Source organism: Bombyx mandarina, chromosome 05, assembly GCF_030267445.1.
Source record: "Bombyx mandarina strain Sakado chromosome 05, ASM3026744v2".
Taxonomy (NCBI): Eukaryota; Metazoa; Arthropoda; class Insecta; order Lepidoptera; family Bombycidae; genus Bombyx; species Bombyx mandarina.
Genome location: NC_143212.1, coordinates 7,103,161 through 7,116,049, shown reverse-complemented (window position 1 = coordinate 7,116,049; position 12,889 = coordinate 7,103,161). Strand labels below are relative to the sequence as shown.

Sequence of the window (12,889 nt, the reverse complement as noted above, 5' to 3'; positions counted from 1 at the left end):
TTACAAGAATGTGCTTAAAACTTCCAAGTATTTTAAATAATTGGATGTAAACAAATATTTGAACCAATTAAAAAAGAGAGTTGTCTTATGGACACCCTGTTGGAACAGAATAATAATATATTTATCTTGAATGTCTTTTTCTGTGTTTTTAATGTAATTATTAAGTAAAAAATCAGTTTAAAATAATTAAAAGAACCATAAAATGTTCACAAATATAAAATAAGTTGGTATAGCAGATAAGTTTCTGGAATACTAATGAAAAAATATATCACAATTTTATTATTTAATATAAATATAGAAAATATGTATTGCATGTTCTCAAAATTGACGACAAGCTGAATCGATAGAAAAAAAATTCAATTTCCTAATCGATCGTCAAGTGCCTTAAAAATCACTGGAAAGAGAACCCGCAAACAAAACATTCATAGAACTATGTTCCATAAAAGGACAACGAATTACCACTTCATTACATCTAGGCATATAAAATATGTATATAAAGAACTAATTAAAATTCTAGAAGATATGAATGGTGAACCATTTTAAGAAGTGGCGCCAATTTCTATTTTGTAGTACTGGTACGTAAGTTTAGTGCTATGACTTGAAATAACAAAATCCAAGAAGTTCCAGAAGAAGAACATCCTGAAGTGAAGTGGATTTGAAGAATGACCTCATTAATGTCAAGAATAACCTGTATAAATAACAAAATAAGACAATCTTTAAGTATTTTCCACATTTTAGAGCTACAACTGAGTAAATAATTTCATGATTGCATGTGTTGGATACACAAAAAAATAATCAATTAAGATTTTTTTAATTCCGTTTAAAACAGTTGTTGTATTGTCATTAAAGTCGACCCGATTAAATACTTTAAATACTTGTGTAAAGCGAGATAGATCACCATGAGTGTGTTTAAACCTCTACTATGCTCTAGGGCGTATTATGATCCCGAATACGGATTCTCCCGTCCGAGCGTAGCTAGAATAGCCTCTTAGACCACCAGCAAATCGGTAGGGGAAAAAACGGATTGTGTAAATCATGATTGATTAATTCCGATGTACTGCTCCCTTATAATGAGCAAGTTGAATACATTTATCTCTCTGAATTATTTTCATTCAGCAGTTTACTTTACTAATGTTCCCAGCCATGTTAAATTAGAGTTGTGATATGGATTAAATGAATTGCTAATTTATCTATTACTAGAAATTTCAAACGTTAATTAATTAAAAAGTAATTATTAAAAAATGCCGTTAGCACGTTGTTTCCACGAAAATCAGACATTTGAAACATAAAGTTTGGCAATACCATGTTTGAGCGTCGATTTCCTGTAATTTTTGTCGACCAATGGCGGTAGAACTGGCAAGCATGAGACCTACCTACTGGGCATTTTAGAGCACAGGAGCTCTGACACATTGTTAAATGACAAAAGTTGACAATCTGACAAGTATCAATCCATTGACATTTCTCTCACTGTTTCGAGAGATTTGTCCTGAAAATAATATTTATTTACTTTAAATATTTTTACAATAGTCCTGGGCTACTGATTAAACTAAACAGTTAAAGAATTGTGTGAATAAGTTTGTTTTTCACTGGTAATTGAAAATAACATCCGGATACGATCTACAGTTCAGTAAAAATGGATGATATTATACAAAAAATAGCTTCTACTGCAATCCATTTCGAGGATAAGGATGCCAGTAAAACCATGTTTAAAGACCTTTACAAAAATAGAGAAAAGAGTAATAACCAAGAAGAGAGACGAAAAAAAATGCTAGAAGTTCAAAAGTGGTAAGGTTCTATGATTAAACCCAATTAGTATTATAAAAAAGTAGAACAAGAAATATAAGTAAATGAATATGGTTTTTAGTTTCTTAAAAACAACTAATTAAACCTTAAAAATATTAGTCGTAAGTTTTGTTAAACCTAATTCTAGTTCTTAAGTTTCCAATTGCACCAAACTAGTTGTTACGTTTGTAATCCAGCTAGGGTTGAAATATGTCGCATTTCCCAAGGAAAAATAAATGCTTTTGTCACTTTTTCATCTATAAACTACATAGTTATAATTTCATATGTGCTGGGTTTTTCAAAGGCCATGATTTTTACGATGATTAAAGTATCCTACCTATGGGTTCAGATTATTAACTATACGTGTGTGAAATGTTGTCCAAATCTGTCATTTTTAAATGATTCAAACTCAAATTTATTATCTTAGTAAAATTAATAGACTTACATTCTTGAAGTAAAAAGAATTTCAATGACTATAAAGAAATGTTTATGTTCCAGTAACCGCAATGCTACCACAGACACATTTAGGGGCATATTAGACATTGTAAATAGTGTCGACACAACAGAAGATTATTTTGGTTCTACAACGCAGGTTAAAATGTTTAGTCATTTATAGAAATATTGTTATTTATTAGCTTGGTTGATTTGAACACTGATTTGAAACCACAGATATATCAATAATTTGAATTTATACAACAAAGTATAGATAAAACTATATTATTTAATAGATTTTGTGGTGTGTCGATTGAGCTCTCTCAATGTCCACTAGTGGACAACTGTGGGCTGATGATAATGATAAAAATAGCCAGAATATAATGACTAATTACTTAAGATCTCAAGTAATTAAAATTATTTACTTATTTCAGACTTACTACAGACCGAATATATATGTTGCAGGCTTTGTTAAAGCCCCATCATCATACTATAATGTATTGATGATTTCTGAATGGATGGTAGAAAAACCCTGTGATTTTGCTCAGAATTGGTATGTTGTACCATGTCCAAAAGGTAGTAGAGTGTTGATTGTTGCTAATAATGTAAGTATTATATCTGACTACTAAAAACTAAAAAAAAAATGTAATCTGTGTTTCGGTAGGCAGCATCTTGGCTCTGCTCCTGGCATTGTTGAAGTCCATGGACGACGGTAACCATTCACCATCAGGTGGGCCGTATGCTTGTCTGCCTACAAGGGCAAAAAAAACATTAAAATTAAATTAAATTAAATTAAAATTAAAATCTATGTTACAAATACTTTTATTCGATCGATTTTGTCAAATCCTAATGGAAAATTTAAATAAGTATCTTTAGCATACACATTAGCTACTCCAATTCCAATTCAAATTTTTACTCATAGTCAAAAAAGCTATTAATTAGTATATATTCAACTTTAAAAACTTCATCTTTCTTGGCTTCAGACTACTGAGTGATTGAAATCCAGCTCCAACAATCCACTAAGTTTATTTAGTATGAAACAATGCATTTTTAAATTGTCCAGAAAAACTTTTAATACTGTGAGTTTCTGTTGTCTGACTGATTTGTCGAGTTCCTAGAACTATAACCACAAGAGGGAGATTTATGTGCTTTTCAAATCCGGCCAATAGGTCTTTAAATTACCAGAGCACAATTACTTTGAACACAAAAAAAAGTTATGTAGGAACCTGTGAAATAAAATCATTTATAAAAATTACTTGTGTCAACCAAAATAAAAGTCACAAATGCTCAAAATAATAAAATAAACTTAAATCAAAGATTAAAATAAAACTGTAAGCGATTAAGTACCAATATCCATATTTTTCCTGCAAAGAAATTGTGTGTTCCTGTTTGAATAGAAAATTGAGACTTTCACCTCATGCTTCAAAGTGGATGATAGGTAGCGTTAACTCTATGGGATTCAGAATCAATTCAACAATAACTAAACAGTGAGTTTTTACTCCCAACTAATGCAATAAAAAGACCTTTAACAACTGTTCCTTATTGGACAATTGCTTCATCACTTAATTTAGGTGATTTCTAAGTTATTAATTTTTGCACTGATTATAATAAATTCCTTTGCTATTCAGTTTATATGATGAAAGAAAATTTAATAAAAAAACTTTTTGTCTGTTCAAACATAACTGTTTTTTTTTTAATGCATAAATTTAGTAATCACTTATTGGAATAAGATTCATTTCAGTTAATTATTTGTAAATGTTATGTGTATTAATAGAACAATGGATATTTTTCAGGGTAGAACCAAATTATATAATAAGTATGGAAGATTTAGATTAGATACTAAAACTCTGCTGCCGGGTGGCCATCCTAATAAAGGATATCAGAAAACTGATTGCTGTGTTCTAGATGGTTTTTATGATTCTCTATCAAATAGTGTTTACATTCTTGATTTACTGGCATGGAATAATCAGGCCATGACTGATGGAGAGGTGAGTTTATGTTGTAAGCTTGTCATGTTTTTCAATATTTTCAAGCATGTCAAACTTTCAATCAAGCTTTTGATTTCTAATTAACAGTTTTTTTTAAAGTGGTACTAAACAACCTGTATTTGAGTATTTAATGGAAACATTACTTTTAATTCAAATCTTCCAGTAACAACTTCAAATTAAGAAATTACAATAAATATCAGTAACAAAAATAAAAGAAATAAAAATATTGCCAATAAAAAATTTTTTTGGGTTACATTTTGAGCCAAATTTTTTAGTTTTTTTTTTACCTAGTCGGGGCTATTTCAGATAGGCCCGGACAGGATTCTTTAGCACGAATATTGCAACAACTATTACATTTTCTGACATCACAGTAGTTACCCAATCAAAACTACAAATGATCTAAAATACATATTATTGTATAATCGACACAATAATATTGTCTATATGATAACAATTGAATGTAAAAGAGAGACATAAGACATACACATGTGGAAATTATTGATAGGCGAAGTTTGTTTAAAATATAATCACATTTATATTCTATGGTCACTGTATTTTCTCATTAATGATGGTTTAATTTCAGACTGATTTTCGACATTTTTGGCTACAAACTCAAGTTTTTATAATACAGGGACTGAACGTACTTAGCAAGGTCAATAAGTTAAAATTTTTTTTACTACCCAAGGTACCTTGTTCACGTGAAGAATTAAACCAGTGAGTATAAATCATAGGGCCACAGCTGTATTTATTTATTTATTTAGACACACCAACAGCAATACACACAAAACATTCAAGCTTAAAATTAACATGTATATAATTAAGTACTGGTATGTAACCCAGTTACAGGCATGTACAGCAATCTCTTATAACAAACTATGACATGATACAGCAATTTTACAAACAGCGGAAAAATAGGCTAAATTTAAATGTTAACAGTACGACAAAAAAAGTATATTTGAAAATAACATGAAAACAAGAGTTAACTATAGTCGGATTTTTAATTAGACGAAGCCAGCTGACAGTAGCTAATGTCACTTTGTGAAATAATGTTGCTATATTTAAAGTAATAGTGACGCGTTCAGTTCTCGTTCAATCACATGAATGAACAATGAGTGTGAAGAGTTAATCATTAATTTCAAACTATAAAAGAATATTATTTATATTTTACAATAAAATTGTATTAAAGTGCTCCAATATATGTTACCAGTAGTATGTAACTACAATCAGTTTTTTTTTATTTTCATTACCTACCTATAATTGTTATATTTTATACATCTATAGTTTCAACTATATGATGTATTGGAAATAGGACCGTCTTACAAGCTTCTTCGCAATGTTTTTCTTAATGTTTAAAACACTTGGTGTTCAGTACAGGTAGATACTATAGGAACATAATATTTCGTCGAAAACTCGTTGGTATGTACAAAGCACGCCTAAAATTCGAACCCCGTACCCGATACCGGCAATTCGGCACACCAACTATTCACTAGACAATCGAGGCAATTTCACTAATTCAGGAGTTTTTTCAATCGTTCACTTTGTCACAACACTATTTTTATTTCATCAAAAGCTGACAACACAGTAAACGTCAGTTGACTTCGTCTAATAAAAAATCCGACTATACTTAACATTCTCTCATCAATTATAAACAAAGGAACTCGGATACTAGTTTGTTTTTGAGACCAGGACACGTGTCGTTAAAAATGCTGTATGTAAACACTATATAAAACATTCTATAACTTCAGAACAAAAGTTTAAAAAAAATAATCTGAAACATAACTGTTTGCCTCTTTTATGCTATCCAATAAATAAAACTAATTATAGTTAATGATTGTGAATAAAACTTAAGTGTAGTCTGTCATTAGCATTTAAATTTGGCACAGATACTCTTTTTGCGGTCCACAATAATAATTAATAAATAAAACACAATAATAAAGGAATGTGCTGCTTCTGGCTTAGAATTGGACCGAACCATATTTGCCCATGCCTCATCCTATGCCAACGATAGTATTCCCAAGGAGGGTTCATGTTAGGCAGGCGGTCGATCGTAAAACTCATTCCAAATCTCTACTGCATACGATAAAACGACATAGTGCGCCGACCACACATAATGTGTTTTTTTTTATTGCTTATATGTGTAGACGAGCTTACAGCCCACCTGGTGTTAAATGGTTACTGGAGCCCATAGACATCTACAACATAAATGCCGCCACCCCCTTGAGATATGAGTTCTAAGGTCTCAGTATAGTTACAACGGCTGCCCCACTCTTCAAACCGAAACGCATTACTGCTTCACGGCAGAAATAGGTGGGGTGGTGGTACCTACCTGTGCGGATTCACAAGAGGTTCTACCACCACTAAAAAGAAGAAGTCTCCTTCTACTAGGAGCTTACTAATAATTTGCGTAAATCCCATGCAGAATGCATATTATATACAATGGCAACATATGAGCATAGCAACATTTATCTATTGTAACCGTTATTATAAGACTGGTTGAGGGACCAGAGAGTGAGAGAAGTAATTCTTGATCCCGGGAAAATGAAACGGGGTCGAAAACGGCGGCCACGTCTTGTAAAAAGAATAGTACAGTATTCTCGATAGAGATCGTATGCCCGTGATTCCAAAAAAAACTTATAATGCGTCTTCTGTGGGTAGGAAAAATATTAAATTTAGGGTGTAATATGGTCAATTACGAAACAGTTCTGAACTGTGACGTCAAAGTAAACAGAAAAAATGATTCAACTCTAAAATAGGTATATACATTTTGTTTCGGTAAGTTTATACACATTACGCGAAATCACTCATACCGCTCGTCAACTTATTTTATTTGTCTTCCATTGCGTGTAACAAAATAGTAAAAAAATAATATCTTTTAGTAATAAAGTCTGAGGAATCGGGAGGTTGGTATTTCACAGGTGTATTAAAATGTTTGTTTTTAAGGTTCATGATGACATATCCAGCATTTGAAAATTACATACCAGCACTAGATGGTCTATTATTCTATCACAAAAAGACCCATTACATCTCAGGACAGACTCCACTGGTTGGATGGCTGTATCCATTCATGGTAAAAGAAGTACTTGGATATGGTGAGATATGGATTAATTTTTTATAAACTTACAAGTTTACATCCATTTTGGGAACACAGTAATATCTTACATATTAGTGAAGTTCCGAATATTATATTTTACTTAAGCTGACTCCGATATGCTTCGTTATCCACATTGGACTAATGTTGATGTCATAATTGATGCTGTTTCATCAATAACAATACTCTCCACCTTGCGTTAATTACCCTCATTAATGAGGGTCGTTGGTTTCTTAACAAATTTTTCTTGGACTATCTTTTTATTGTTTTTATTGCTCTAATAGGCAGATGAGCGTACGGCCCACCGGATGGTGGGTTGTTACCGTCGCCCATGGACTACAGCAATGCCAGGGGCACAGCCAAGCCGCTTCTGATCTTATTTCAACTGTGTTTATGTTTGGCTGCTTAAATTTCATCGTAGACTGAGGCTGAGGGTAGGGCTTACCTGGTTCGACTTGTGCATTGGACTTCTTCGTCTGGCTTTCTTCCGCATAGCTTGCCTGTTATCAGCAGCTGGTCTAAATTGTCGCCTCTCATTCTGGTCATGCCATGCCAGGAATTTCTAATCCTTCATAGGATTAGAAATTCCTCCACCTTCATATAAAACGCAAATGATAATTCAATGTAACTTAAATGAAAAAAGTTTTGAAAACTAACATCAGCGTTAGGCAGCAAGCAATAGTTAGAATCAGAAAGCTGTTCGCTTGTCAGCCTTGAGTGACATCAAATTTTTTTGTTTGTTATTATTTCTTGTAAAATAATATATAAATAAGTATTTAAGTATGCTAGGATAATTTAGCCATGATTTTTTGGCGTTGACTATGAAATACAGTTGAAATATACAATTTTTTTTTGTTTGCACTTCTAAGTTTATGTTTACTGTTTTTTGTCATAGTCTATTAATCTATTACGAATATAGAGGCATAAGGATTTCGAGTACGCTATATTATCAAAGTTACTATGACGCCAAGGCCAATGACCGAAACCGGAATTAGTCACAGCAAAACGAACACGATTGAATAATAAAAATAATTATCGTACTTTTTCAGACATAACCGTGCACGAGTCGTATAATTTAGAGCGACCCGAAGATTATACAAATCAAGCAGATTACATCGTTCGGTTCGAAGAGAGGAAGACGAGAACCAAACAAAGTAAACTAGATAGACTGAGGATCACTCAAATGCAGATTGGAGATTACGAATCGGGCGAAACATATTATTCCAGACTGTACAACATGGACGTCGGCGACTGTAATAACGAGGTACAAAACCAAACCATACTTAAAGACAGATTTGGCCTCGTGGTTATGAAGTATACAAAAAAAAACAAAATGTGTGCAATTCACACGTGGTAGAAGTGAAACCTTCCAAAATTAAAATACAATTATCCTAAACGTCTTAAGTATATGTAAAATTTTGTCATTAGTAAATAATTGTAAGGTAGCGCCCTCTGTGAATTGTTATTTTAATTTCACGTATAATCCTAAATTAAAATTCACTACAAGAGCTTTCATACACACGTTAGTATTAAAAAATCTCACAGATGGCGCTGTATTAAATAGTATGTATATTTCTGTCTCATTCTTTGCTGGCTTCATCCTACACATTTTTGTATTTGTGTCTCTTACCTGTCGTTTTTTCCGTTGCATCCGGTTTGAAATCACAACGATTCTAAAGAAGTTTTCACTTCAGTAAATCTTGCAGCAATATCATAACCCATAGACAACCTGGAGAAAAACATTATCCGTGAAGGATGACATCATAATTCGTCAATAGATCAGGCCTACGTTCTATCTATTAGCGAAAATAATACCGAAATTCACTAGTAGTACATAAGATTGAATAATGACCACTACTATTTGTTAAGTTAGAATATAATAAAGGTCAGCACTGATTTTAAAAAGTTGTTACGCAATCTTTAATAAACTCCAGTAAATGCAACTTCATTACGTGTGACGTCATTTGTGAGTACATCAGTGATCTAAACATAGACTATACCAATATATATTATACTTACATACGAGCCATGAGCTCTGACCTTGACATGCGCAGAAGTTTTTACTGGTGGTAGGACCTCTTGTGAGTCCGCGCGGGTGGGTACCACCGCCCTGCCTGTTTCTCCCGTGAAGCAGTAATGCGTTTCGGTTTGAAGGGTAGGAGAGCCGCTATAACTATACCGAGATCTTAGAACTTATATCTCAAGGTGGGTAGCGAATTTACGTTGTAGATGTCTATGGGCTCCAGTAACCACTTAACACCAGGTGGGCTCTGAGCTCGCTCACGCATCTAAGTAATAATAAATAAAATAAAAAAAGTACATTTTTGGGTCTGTTTGGGGGAACGAGGCAAGAACGGGGGTGGCGCCGTCCATGTTGATTACGTGATTGGATCTCCCCGCGTCGCGTCACAAGCCGTCATTTGTGATGGGTTCCCTGTGCTGATGTTCCACGGACATCACTGCAGCAAACTACACTTTCGTCCAATTTTATTAATTTAAATATTAAGTGTTATTATCTACGTTTATTAACCACACATTTTTTATTAACCTTATTTATATCTTCCAGGAACCAACTTCACATGAATAAAATATACTGTGGATAAATGTACACTTAGTACCATACGTACGTATATATTATTTTAAATTTTTTAGTAATAGTATGTTTTTGTTTTTTTATCTTGGACATTGATCAATACTCGTATCCCATAGTTCTTGACTAAAACAGCTGTAAGATTCTCTTATAAGCTCTTATAAGACTCTCTTATATATATATATTAATTAGAAATAGGTTTAGCTATATTATTCAAACGGTTTCCTTGGCACCAGAGGCATCAATGAAAATCATCTAAAATCTAAAGCTTAATAATATAAATTCGTGTATTTCTTCCATATCCGTCACCACACGGGAAAAGCGAATTAGCGGTAAAAACTCGACAACATACCTGCTCTACAAAAATAAAATAAAAACGGGATGAATTGATAATCTTTTGGGGTTATTTCTGACTATAATACGAGCGAAACCCCGGGCAAAACTATTATAAAATTAGTAACATAATTTTAAATGCTAAATTGAACGAAGTTAATTAAATTATAAAATAGAGTGAACCATTTATTTTTACCCTAAGTGTACGATGCGCAGACGGCCCTCCACTCTTTTGTCGAGAGCTCACGACTCGTGCCGATTACTATACTTGGGGCTGTCGTTTTTTTAAATCAAATTTTATTGAAATTGCATCAAAAAGATAGCGATCGAATGTTTAACGCTATCTTCAATAATATATAGATTTTCTATCTTACGAACTACGCATGTTTGCTGCAAATAATCAGGATGGTGCTAACCAAATACGCTAGCAATATCTACTTAGTAAAGGCAAGGAGACCGTATATGTAATCCCATTTAGTATATAAGTAATATAAAGAAGATGTAATTTTTGGAATGTTGTTCCAGGACCAAATTGCTAATCGAAGTATTCAATTCTTCTAAATTCGGATAATCATATTAAAAAAAGGGATGATAAGAGATTAAATACTTGGTGGATGATAATATTGTGAAGACGCTGGAGTTTATCAGCACCGAAGCAAATAGCGTGGACCCAGGACCTGAAATGAAACCTATGAAATCTATTTACAGTTTAATTTAAGTAAATAAAATAATTATTGATCGATGTGTAGCATAACTATTAATAAAGGAATAAGTAGCTCACATTGTTGTTTTTTATTTAAAAAAAGTTGTATTCTTCCTTTTTTTTAATTAACATATTATTTTCGGGTAATTTAAATTTTAGTTTTAACAGTTAAAATGGAATAGGTAGCTAAGGATTGTTGATTGACATCATAGTTATTTTGGACTAGGCTTATGTTAAATACATATTAACTGATGCGTAATATACTATTGAAATTCAGTCAGGCGGCGACTATCACGAATTATATGAGAAAACTTTTATTCTTGGTAACATTAATGATGCTATAACAGAAACCTTCCTTAGAGTGGTGCAGTAGACAATCGCAACTGGTAATTAGGTAGGCAGCGGCTTGGCTCTGCTTGGCATTGCTGAAGTCCATGGGCGACGGTAACCACTCACCATCAGGTGGGCCGTATGCTCGTCTGCCTACTAGGGCAATAAAAAAAAACTACTAAGTTTTATGATAAACAAATGAATGCCTTAAGAATCAGAGGTTCAACAAAATATAAGATAAACAGGTGGATGTCTTAAGCATGCATCGAGAACCAACATGCATACACACAAACGAATAGTTATTTTTGTTTAAATAGAAAATTATTTCTAAATAAATGTAATAACAAGATGTGGTACTTACTGGTGGTAGCACCTCTTGTGATTCCGTACGGGTAGGTACCACCACCCTGCCTATTTCTGCCGTGAAGTAGTAATGCGTTTCGGTTTGAAGGGTAGGGCAGCCGTTGTAACTATACTGAGATCTAGAACTTATATCTCAAGGTGGGTGGCTCATTTACGTTGTAGATATCTATGGGCTCCAGTAACCACTTAACACCAGGTGGGCTGTGAGCTCATCCACCCATCTAAGCAATATGAAAAAGATAAAAATGTGCTGTTTCACAAATGCCTCAACGTAAATATGCCACGTATCTTGAGACAAGAGGTCCAAGTGTCAGTAAGACTGTAAAACGGCTCTCCCATCCTTCAAACTAGAACGCATAATGCTTTGCGACAGGAAAGGTGGTACATGCCCATACAGGCTTACAATACGCCCTACTACCAGGCGTTGCGGCAGGAAAATCCAGGATACTGGTACATGCCTGTGCGGGATTACAATGTGTCTTATGTGTCTTACAACTAGGCTGATTTTACACGGCCTTACTACTACACCGTGGAAGTCGTATGTGAGCACTTATAACATTTGTGTTTTCTTAGACAATTATAACTAATTGCTTTTTTTTATTATTATTATGAAGGTAGTATTACTGGTGGCCCAGAAGCCTTCCAGTTTCACCAGGACATGTGGGTGAGCAAAGGCTCAGCCAGGAGGAGTGGGATTTGCTAATAGCTGCCTGAGCTCCTCTGAAAGAGACCTAACAGCTCAAGGGCAGATGCTTAGCGAATGTCTACCGGATCGGAATCGCGACCCACTGAGAAGACCGGGCTCGAAACTCACCGGGCTGATGTATGGATTAAGTTGCACGTCGAACTCTTTGCCGAGTTCGACGAGTACGGCTACCAGAGTCCCTAAGCCTGCTCTTAGTGTTAGAGCTGAAGGCGTCTAAAGCAAGAGTTATTGGATCTGATGACCAATAGTATTATAATTAATTAACTTCAGAAACATTGAAATATGAGATCGAAAGAGAAATCACTCTGTCCCTGACTAGATAGGTATTTTAATTAACAACGTCTCGTATGCAATTCGTTATCCGTCAGTATTGATTAAAGTAATTTCAATCCTCAACGAAACTCCAGCCAGTCTCAAGGAGATACAAACGAGTCTCAGCTAATTTATAGTGTTGACCGACTGTAAGGAAGGGCAATAAATATTTAATGAGTATTTACAAGGCTTCGTAACGACAAGTCTATTTCTACAGTACCGTTTTATACGCTCTGAATATTAATAAAGCGTATGTCGTAAA

At 33.8% G+C, this 12,889-nt stretch overlaps 1 protein-coding gene across 1 annotated transcript; it reads left to right on the top strand.

The window, feature by feature from the left end:
• Positions 1-1,405: 1,405 nt before the first annotated feature.
• On the top strand, positions 1,406-10,993 carry Snup (snurportin-1). The gene is made up of 9 exons (XM_028185576.2): positions 1,406-1,785; positions 2,281-2,374; positions 2,649-2,819; positions 4,008-4,202; positions 4,786-4,916; positions 7,143-7,291; positions 8,340-8,554; positions 9,857-9,913; positions 10,739-10,993. The coding sequence occupies exons 1-8, from the start codon at positions 1,634-1,636 to the stop codon at positions 9,875-9,877; spliced, it is 1,128 nt and encodes a 375-aa protein (XP_028041377.2). The 5' UTR covers positions 1,406-1,633; the 3' UTR covers positions 9,878-9,913; positions 10,739-10,993.
• The last annotated feature ends 1,896 nt before the right edge of the window (positions 10,994-12,889 follow it).